The sequence below is a fragment of the Nestor notabilis genome, unplaced genomic scaffold (assembly GCF_000696875.1).
Source record: "Nestor notabilis isolate BGI_N333 unplaced genomic scaffold, ASM69687v1 scaffold24422, whole genome shotgun sequence".
Lineage (NCBI taxonomy): Eukaryota > Metazoa > Chordata > Aves > Psittaciformes > Psittacidae > Nestor > Nestor notabilis.
Window position 1 is genome coordinate 6634 of NW_009919056.1, and position 10732 is coordinate 17365.

The window sequence follows — 10732 nt, forward strand, 5'->3', positions numbered from 1 at the left end:
ATAAATCCCTGAAAATAATGCTTAATTTAATTATTAGTCTTTTTGTTGCTCGATGGCTAGTTTTGGCTAGTCTTTTTGTTGCTTGAGGGTTAGTTTTGGCTAATGTTTCTTCATAGTCTTTTTTTAAACACAGTAAACGGGAAGCCACACCTAATAGCCTCCAACTAAATAATTGTCTTAAAATCTAGTAGTTTATTACTGGTTTAGTAGCAGTATTTTGTTTAAGACAATATCTAAAGGAGTACAATTTGCTTTCTAAGAATGTTTTATCTGCCTACTATGTTTATTCATTCTGTTTTATCAGCTCTTTTCCAAAACACCACAAGCAGTTAATGCACCTTATAAAGGACTCCTGACCTTTTGCATCTTCCCGAGTCAGATCTAGATGTCACCAGTGTTTCCCATGTTAACAGTTCTGAGCATGTTTTACTATATGTGCCTTCGGCGCCGAGCTAGGACAGCAACGAGAGGAGAAATGAACAGCCGGAGGGCTATTGAATCAAACACCCGAGCCTTACCTATCAATGTTGAAATAGTTCAGTATGCCAAAGAAGTGTTGGATTTCAGCTCTCACTATGGTAGTGAAAACAGCATGTCGTATACCATGTGGAATTTAGCAGGTATTCCGAACGTGTACCCTAGTTCTGGTGACTTTACTCAGACTGCCGTCTTTCGAACTTACGGAACCTGGTGGGATCGTTGCCCTAGTGCTCGGCTGCCGTTCAAGAGGACACCACCAACCTTCTGTAGCCAGGATTATGTGGAACTCGCTTTTGAGGAACCAGTTTATCCCACTGCAGTGCACATTCTGGAAACGTATCATCCTGGAGCTGTAGTCAGGATTTTGGCATGCTCTGCAAACCCTTACTCACAAAATCCACCAGCTGAAGTAAGGTAATTTTTTTTTCTCCTTAATGCTTTCCTGTAAGGTGTTAAATGCTACAAATAATGCTGTGTAGCAAACTTTACTTCCTAGTACTGCTGTTTCATATCTGATCCACTGATATTTCCCTTATTTCTGCATGTTTTTAAAACTCTGGTGACATGTTTTGATAGCAACTTGAGATGTGGATTTTTTTTTGTAGGAATCAGTGCAGATCCTCATTACATTTGTGTAATGATAGGTTTTGTGTTGGAATTTTAATGAGTAATAATTATTATGTATGTAGAGAAATCACTTTTGAAATGGCATTTCTGAGTTCTTCTCTTTCTCCAAAAAGAAAAGCAAATTGTGTAGGAGAGGCTGAGGATTCATGGTTGCTATGTCATCCTGCTTCAAGTAGCCATAAACTCTTTCTTCTCTCTGCATGCTTTAGGTTGTATGTATAGTACAATCAGGCACTATAACTATTCATATGGAAATGAGGCCAAACCCAGAAGCACAGAACAGTTGGACAAAAGGTGATGCCATTTGTCTGATCTTTATTTTTGGTATGATCAAAGAGTGTGAGCCACACATCATTTTTACAGTTGCTTCGTAGACTAAAACAAAGCTGATTTGATCCTTTTGGTTTTCCTCATAGTAGGAAGTAATGGTGAAATTCCAGTTGTGGGGCAGGAAGATGGGGACCTGGGAAATGGTAAGATAATAAAGAAAAACACTGTAAAAGGTGTTAAGCTCTTAGTGAGGAGATTAGGAAATAGAAATGGAAGGAGAAAGAGAATAGGTAAAAGCACAGAGGGGAAAAACATGGGGAAAAGCTATCAGTATATGCAGTCGAAGTACTCTGTATACATAAAAAAGATACTAAATAACCCATAAAAGAAAACTGGTAGAAGAAAGACTATCCTGTAGAAAATAATTTGCCAAACAAATCCTGTATTCCTTTAAAATGCAGGCTTTGGCAGTATAAGCAGTTTTAGCTTGGATACTGGGTGTTTTTTTCCTGACTTGCCTTTCATGGATACAGCTAAAAAGCATACTTCTAGGTCTAATTTAGTATCCCATGCTTCCTAATACTAGGCCGTTGATGTTTACTGAAAATCCCTAGAAAATTGTGTGTCATGTTATATATTCAAAATTCCCAATTAGTGTATTTTGTATGGTTCTGTCATTTACTGTTTTTTAGTGCAGTTGTTTTACAGTGCTCTGGTAAGTATATACTGTATAGGTCTAAAGTAAACATCCGAATTCAAGGGATGGTGGTAGGTCAAACTAATAATAATAGGCCACCTAACTTCAGAAGTAGGAGGAGTGTGTTTGGTACTGTAATACAGAACTTATTTATAGGGTGGTATGTGGTGAAGGTAGCTTTTAAGACTTTTGAACTTAAAGCCTAATGTGAAATGTCTTTTGGTCAGTTACTCTGTGAACTTTCATTTTACTACTTTATTTTATGACATAGAACAGATTTATGAAGATATTATTTCTGTAACTTGATAATACTGCTTTAGATTAATAGTTAGATTGTGTGCTGCAGGACAGTATGAAGGTATAATTCTGAGTAATAAGCTAATGCTATTTTATAAAAATGTCTGTTTAGGTTTTGTTTCTTAAAATAATACACTTTTAGTTTTGTGTAAAGACCAATAAGTGTTGTAGGAAAGCTCAAGAAGTGTTAACTAAAAGAGCTATTTAGTAAGGTGCACAAAAAAAAAAAGGAAAATTTTTCAGAGTGCTAAAAGAAGGTGAAAGTAAAAATACTTAAAAGTACTCATATAAAACTTCTTGGATGTGGTTTATGACTGTTCTGGGGTGTGGACAGAGTCAGAGCTCAGACTTCCTGTTCTTTGTTAAATAAGGATGAAGTTTCTGTTGGACCCTGCTTTTGAATCTGTAGGCAGGAGTATCTTCTGTTCTGCCTACCTAGGTTAACAATATGTTGGTTAGAAGAAGGTTGTCTCAGGGATACTCAGAACAAGTTGTCTGTGCTGCATCTTCAGGACTTGCCAGTTTTGATGCTAGGGAGGTGTTAGAGGGACTTCTTTTGTTTGTTTCCTTTTGGCTTCCCTTTCCTCAGCAGGACTTGTCTGTTGAGAGCTGCACATTTGGTTTGGCTCCTTCTTTCTTCTGAAAGAGACAAACATGTCTTAATGTCTTGAAGGGAAGATAAAGGAACTCTTTCTCCACATGAGGTATTCAGTATTTTTCCTCTGTTCTTTTGCTCGCCTTTATGAGGGGAATATGAAGAGTTGCAGGAATGTGGTCTCTTTTCTGCTTCAGTTCTTGGTCCTTTGTTTTCACTTCCAAAAATTCTCTGAGCTGTCAGCTAAGAATTTTTTTTTTTTTGAAGGTGGAACGCTGCTGATAATCTCAGTTATTCTGTGTTGTACTGATGTTTTGGACTTGAAGAACTGTCACACTATTTCCTTCTGTTAAAAAGGCCCTGTCTCAGTTACTGGAAGGACACTTAGAATTTGTCTTCCTCCTCTGACTATTTTGACGTGAAATTTTAAATCACCTTATTACCTAAAAACCTTAAAATGGTATTTTATCTGCTGACTCCAGATTCGTTTCTTTCTGAACACTAATGTAGAACGGGCAGGTTATTAGAAAGGTTTCTTTTCATCAGTTCTTACTTTGATATAAAGAAAAGGCCATGTTAATGGTGAATTCAAAACTGTTGAGAGGAAAAAGCCTGTTGAGACTTATTTAAATGTTATATTTAGTGGATTATACTAGTTAGCTGAGTAATCTTTTTACTTTTTTCTTTGTTTAGTATTAAAAACATCAGCTTATCCAAGACTGCTGTGTGCAAAAACTTCTAACCTACAAGAGGCTCTGTAAGGACTTGGGGCACCACAGCCCTCACTCAAGAGGATATATTTATATTCTTGTGGAAAAGTGTCTGTAACTCGCATTGGCCAGTGTGTTGCTGTTGCTGATGTTATGCTTCAGTTGCCTGAAAGAAGGAATTACACAGGTGTTCAGAAAAAGGTCTTTAGTCATGTTCCTCTGTTGCTGGTGCACTGAACACTGCTATCAGTTACAGCTTCATATGATGCTCAGATCAGTTTTATTCAGAGTCTTTTTGTAGAGGTGGGATCATCTCTTTAACAGTTAATGTGAAATTATTTTCAACTAACTTCTAGGAGTTTAAGATTTCTCTGTCTTCTTATAGCTTTTTCTGCTTTAAACACAGAAGACATTATATCACTCTCCTGCATAAAACAATTTTTAAAAATCATAAATGTCATAGAAACTGCTGTCTTTATGGACCTTCTGTGCTTTTCATTGGTGCGACTTACACCTTGACTGTAGAGAAGTGTTTGGTAGTTTCTTAAACTACACTAACATACATTAATATCCATGTATAGATTTGTTACATTAATTACCTGAGTGCAGAAGATCCAAGCAAAAATTAATAATTTGAAATCAAGGGAGTATTGTAGCATAGAGTCTCAGTTGTTACATGGTGGAGAAATCCACCCTTTTTTTTTGTGTTCTGATTATTATACTAGTGTAGCCTTGAGATTTTTGTATTGTGGTGCACATTCTTTGTACTTAGGGTTTGGTGACAGCATGAGGCCCTCTTTGGGTAGTGGAAAAACTGGCTTAGAACTGCCTTACCTCATGTAGGTTATAGTGACACCACATATTCATGTGCTTTTATAAAAGCTTAAAACTAGAGATTCCTAACTAGTCTGAGACGTGTGGCTGTGCTTGGGGTGATGTTTCATAGCATATAGGTGCTGGAGAGTGTCCAAAGAAGGGGAACAAAGCTGGTAAAGGTCTAGAGCACAAGTTTTACGAGGAGCGCTTGAGGGAGCTGGGGTTGTTTATCCTGGAGAAGGCTCAGGGGGGACCTTATCGCTCTCTACAACTACCTGAAAGGAGGTTGTAGCGAGGTGGTGGTTGGGCTCTTCTCTCAAATAACATGCGACAGGACAAGAGGAAATGGCTTCAAATTGCACCAGGGGAGGTTTAGATAGGAAAATAAGGAAAAGTTTCATCACCAAAAGGGTTGTCAAGCATTGGGACAGGCTGCCCAGGGGAGCAGTGGAGTCCCCATCCCTGGAGGTATTTGAAAGACATGTACATGTGGCATTTAAGGACATGGTTTAATGGTGGACTTGGCAGTGCTAGATTAACAGTTGGACTCAATCTTAAAGGTTTCTAAACCTTTAGAGTAACCTAAAAGAATTCTCTGATTCTGTATGTCCTTACTGCTATGCATTGGTTGCTTCTTTAGTAGGTTGAAGATTGCTTTATGATTTTTATTGGGGTTTTTTTGTTTGTTTGGTTGGTTGGTTTGGGTTTTTTAATTGTTTCACAGATAAAGCGTAACACTGATCAGGTGGTTTCTCATAGGTGAGATACCATGATCATTTGACTGGCTGGGAGCAGTTCCATTATGACTTGTGTGTTCCTGCCGTTTATTTCTGTTTGATTTAATTTATTTCATCTTAGAATTTTGCTAGACGCTCTTTTGAGCAAAACTCCCAAGTTTCATTTGTAGATGAACGGCTTGGCTCGGTATTTCCTAGCTTAGCTGTGTTTGCTGCTTGTGGGATTCTTTCTCTTTCTAAAGGTCTTGAAGGAACCTAAGATGATGCTGATACCATCAACACATTAGAGTGTGATAAGGCACCTTCAGGGCTGTATCTCACCTATGTGTAACATACAACTTAAGTTCTAGCCATTTGCATCCTTACTTAAAACTTGTTTTGACATCTTCAGGGAAACAGCTTTTTCATGTTCATATGCCTGTCATAGGAGAATGAAATCTGGGTTCATGGGACATAGTCATTTTTGAGAAACTGATAAAAAGCTTATGTGGACAGGGCAGTTATTTGAAACATCTCTTGCAATTTCAAATGCCCTGAGCATGCTTGGAGTCCTGTCTGCTCTCTCTGGTATTTCAGAATTGAATTCTCTAAATAGAAGTGAAAATTTGCTGTATATTCCCTCATCGTAATTAGACTGCTGTGAACTCTGCTTATCACCTTGATTTGAATGTTCTAACATTATTCTTAGGATTAGTCTCCCCTGCATTTTGTATTTATGAACTCACAGCTGTGACCAGGGGTGGGCTTCCCAGGTGATGTGGAACCTAGTGTGCTGGCATGTTAGCAGACAGGAGACATTTCCTTGTTGGTAGCCTACAGATTATTTACAGAGCACTTGCTTGGGTACGAGCAGATTTTATAATCACATGTCATGATTATAATTGTTGCAGAAGTTGCAATTTCAGCAAAGGTGTGATCATATTATTCTTTGAGTTTCCTTACTTTTATTCTCCAAGTTTCCTTATGTTCTCCTTGTTGGTCTATCTGAAACTTTCCATTCTTTTGGTTTTTAATGCAGCTATCAGTTTCTTGGGACAGGGTGTTTATTTTTGTGCTTGAATCACACGTAGTGCTTTATTCACTTTCAACACCAATCTCAATTTTTATAATGCAAGAAATATCAGGAGATTACAGGCAGAGTTTAATCTTGTCTTACTGAAGAGAAATCTGATTACATTTTCTAGGAGCCACTTTTCCAAAGAATCTTTCTTATTATATATTTTCTTCAGAAGTAACCAGGTCTACTCAGGCGTCAGCCATTAAAAACCTTTCCAACAGCATTTGGTTAAGAAAAAAATTAAACAAACATTAAGTATATGCATTCATTTGACACAAACCTTGCAAGTATGTTTCTCAGCCAAAAAATCCCTAGACTGTATTATCCTTCACAGTGGAAAATACAGGTTTTTTAAACCACAGGTTTAAAAAAATGCAGATTTTGGGGGGGTTTTTTAGTGGTTTTTTTTTTTTTTTTTTTTTATGTTTTTTAAACCACATGTGTGTGTATGGAGTCTTCAGTAACAGAAATCTGAACAGAGTGAGTTTCTGATTCTTTTCATGAGGTAGAGAGAAATCTGATGGGAAAACTGAGTCCATTAAAGCTGAATGGAAAATAGTCACTTAAAGTCCGCATTTTCTTCAGTGACTAGGGAAAATAATACAGATGTTTCTGCTTCTCATTCAGGCTTTGAATGGCAGTGTAAAGACTGAGGCTTTCTAGCACATTGCTGATGAAACTTTCTTACCAAAGCACTCTCATTGCAACATCTTCAATCAGCTGTGTATCTGGTAGACTTGAGGACAAGCCAAATGACCTTCAGTCATTTGATTCAGCTTAATTTTTTTTGAGAGCTACCTAGTTAACTCAAGGGGGAAATTCCTTTGACTTCTTTACAGGTATTTGTTGGGATTCAAGTTCTCTTTTTGTTGGGTTAAATAGTTTATTGAGCATTTTAAGCTTGAAACAAATGCAGGCAAACTTACTAGGGAAGCTGATTTTGGTACGCTCCTTCAAACCAGAGCTGATGGTCAAGATGTCTTTCTTCTGAATGGTTTTGGAATGGATGATCAGAACAAAAAAAATGCTCCAGAACAGAAGTAGTGCAGTTCTTATTGAAGGCTTTTGGAAATTTAGACTTTTTTTATCCATTTCCAACTGTGGAGTCTTCACTCCCGTTCAGATCACATGTAGTCCATTTAAGTGTCAAAAGTACTGATCCTAGATGAAGAGACCACTTCCAGTTGCACTCAGGAAGAATTTACCAACCCTGACTCAGAGCAATTGCTGTGGCCTGTTCTTGTGTGTGGTGCCACCACGGCAGAGAAGAACCATCAGATCAACCTGATAGACCTGAGGTTTTCCAGTTTAACCAACAGCTAATTCCTTTAAAGTTAGATTGGTGGGCTGTTGATGAAAACAGTATAAGGACAGTGAAAAATGGTCACCAGTCTTGTTCGTCAGTACTGGGTATGTAGTGTGGAGTTTCACAAGACTGTAAGTTCATGCTATGTGTCTTTCCTTTTCTCTAATGTATTACAAAGACTGACATACTACTTGCTGAAGGTGATTATTGCTCTGCAGTTTGATGGACCTAGACCTTCAGATGCCTTCTTTTTTTTTCTTTTTTTTTTTTTTTTTCCCCAGTGCTAGATAATACTCTCTCCAGGGCACCAAAGGAGAAGTCAATAACTGAGACATACTCTGTTAAAAGTTGATGGATCAGCGTGTGCTAAATTAGAGGAAAAATAGCTTTGAGTTTCCCTAAGGATAGTTTGAGTGGGTATATGAAAGCATCTAAGCAAAATGTCAAATGGTGATCTGGATGTGTTCAAGAAAGGTCATGTGCATTGCCAACACAAAGTATTTGCACAGGGAATCGACCTATGTGAGCGCGCGTGACAGTGTGACTTTATCTACTACTTTCTGCCTTGAGTTGACATTCGTTTCCTAAATGAATGAAATCTTTGCTTAGTAGTAAGTCTGTCTTACAAGACCTGTTAACCTTAGGGTGGAGTTGTCCATTCTCCTACATTGGTACTTTCTGATGTGCCATATATTTACCAATCCTGCATGTGTGGTTTCACTCCATGACTTTTTCTTTTTTTCCCTTCGACATAAGACTTGTGCAGGCCTCCTGTTCTTCTGTAAGGTATTTGTGGAGAGCGGCATGATGTAAGATAGGAAAATCTATCTGCGCATACCTGAAAATGTCCATTGTGAAATGGAAGTTTCAGCTGATATGGATTAATTTTCCTATCCTTGAAACAGCAGCAACTATCAAGCTTCTAAGCCTTATTAATATGCGTGCTGTGTTTTAATGAAAGTCCTTAGATATGTTTCCTATGTTTTACTTTACGTCATGATGGACAAAGTATTTGGTGCTGGAAAATGAAGCATGTGTTTGTTGTTTGGTTGTTTGGGTTTTATTTCTAACTAATTTTATTTTTTCCCCCTGTGTGCTCTGCAATTTATGTCAGTGTTGAGCAATACTTGTAAGTTCAGAGGAGTAGTATCTGTTAGGGAAGGCCAAGATGCTAGGGCTCAGATGCAGCATTTCTGAGACCACATGTGACAGGACAAGTAGCCTGAGAGAAATCCTTGAAGCTGGAGCTAGAGTGATCAGAAAGAGAGGGACTAAATGTGGAATTTGCCTGGGTTATGCACATGGGATGCAGAACAAAGGGATTAGTGGCAGTGGCTGCTGGAGGCTTCCTTTAGGAATTGAGGAAGGAAAAGATGAGCATCAGTGACTGAAGGACCCCTAAAATCCTTTCACTGGATGAGGACCCACACAGGTATAAAAAGCATGTTTCTGTTTTCAGTGCTATTGGCAAGTTCGGGAGCACTGGAGACCTAATGAGTATAAGACTTCGTTCTCCAGGTTACTCAACTAGCAGTAGGTTTCACTGCTGTTTACTGGAGGAGATTTGGGGTCTGCATGTGTGATTAAGGATGTATGTATGGATGTTCTGTGCGTGCCCTGAACCTCCTTCTGTCACTGGACCAAAGAGAAGAAAAGCTTTTCAGTTTAGCAGTTTGGAAATTCTACCTTGTTTTGCAAAGGACTCTTTCAAAAATTACTTGAAGAGTCTGTCTTTTTGTAATTCGACAGTGAATTACTTTTAAAAGGAATAGTTTGCTTGCCTAGTCAGATAAGGTAAAGTTTATATTATTTTATATATATTCAATTATAAAATATATTTAATATATCAAAAAAGTGCATTGCTGCAATTTGAACAGGTTTGTTCTGGTGATGTATTATTATTATTAAAACCTTTTGTGGGAAATAAGAGAAGTCAGCTGACTATTTTTAGATTACATGGCAAGATTGCTGCCTGCATACTTATACTAACACACTATAATTGCAAAGTCATCTGTAATCCATTTGTTATGATTACCTGTGAGATGTTACAACAGCTTGTGCATGAGTAACAGTACTCTGTGACTATGTACTTGTGACTATGAGTATACAGCTTGGTTTGTTAGTTAGCAATGCAGAGAAAATATGCTAAGGTGATGAATCAGTGTGCCCTGTTAAATTCATCCTTAGGTTACTTACAAAATCTAGGGAAATAATAATTTTCATTGTCTTTTCAACCATGTTTCTCGCTTGTTAAAGACTTCTAACAGAGACGCCCTCTTACTGTATTTCAGGAACTGCTTTAGTAACTTTGATTTTAATTCCTATGCTGTCTGTATGTGTGATTTTTCCTTTCTAGATGGGAAATCCTTTGGTCCGAGGCACCTACTAAGGTGAATGGTCCTCAGGCACGGCAATTCACACCTTGTATCAAACAGATAAACTTTCCCACAAACTTAATCCGTCTGGAAGTGAACAGCTCTCTTCTGGACTATTACACCGAATTGGATGCAGTAGTACTACATGGTGTGAAAGAGAGACCTGTGCTTTCACTTAAGACTTCAATGATTGATATGAATGATATAGATGATGATGAGGATGAAGAAAAGTATGGCTGTGGAATGGACACCCTTAATAAACAGTTCAGCATTGTTACCCTCAGGGAATGGCCGACTAACGGATATTTTGATAAACTGCCTTATGAGGTAAGAAAAGCATGTTTACACTGACTATATTTGTCTTGATCGTTAAAGGTGCGTTACAGGGTACCAGTCAAGATTGGTTTTTCCAGTTCCTTGCATTCTTTTGTGAATCTCCTGCAGTTACTGTATAGTTACGCCTGAATTATGTAAGTCTGTTTACTTCCATCCTGAAATAAACTGGGTTTGCACATAGTGGAAAGGAGCCTTTACCTGCTGGTCTGACCTCTGCACTTGGGCATAGGCGTGATTTATTCCTGGTTTTCAGGGTACTGCAGAATGCCAGAAGCAGCATTTGTTTACTGCAGTAACTCATCAACTGCTCAGAGTGCTTGCGGCTTGAATTGGACTCACTTTTGAAAGTAATGAGATATGCTGTCACTGATTGTAGGGCACTTTCAGAAATACGCAATCAAATAGCATTTTGGTTTTGTCACATCTTTC

General features: G+C 38.0%; 1 protein-coding gene across 1 annotated transcript; it reads left to right on the forward strand.

Moving 5' to 3' along the window:
- Nucleotides 1-385: 385 nt before the first annotated feature.
- Nucleotides 386-10294, forward strand: LOC104402245 (F-box/LRR-repeat protein 4-like; the record flags this gene model as incomplete). The annotated part of the gene is made up of 2 exons (XM_010010064.1): nucleotides 386-894; nucleotides 9949-10294. Coding segments are annotated over exons 1-2 (855 nt in total), but the record flags the coding sequence as incomplete, so codon positions are not given.
- Nucleotides 10295-10732: the final 438 nt, after the last annotated feature.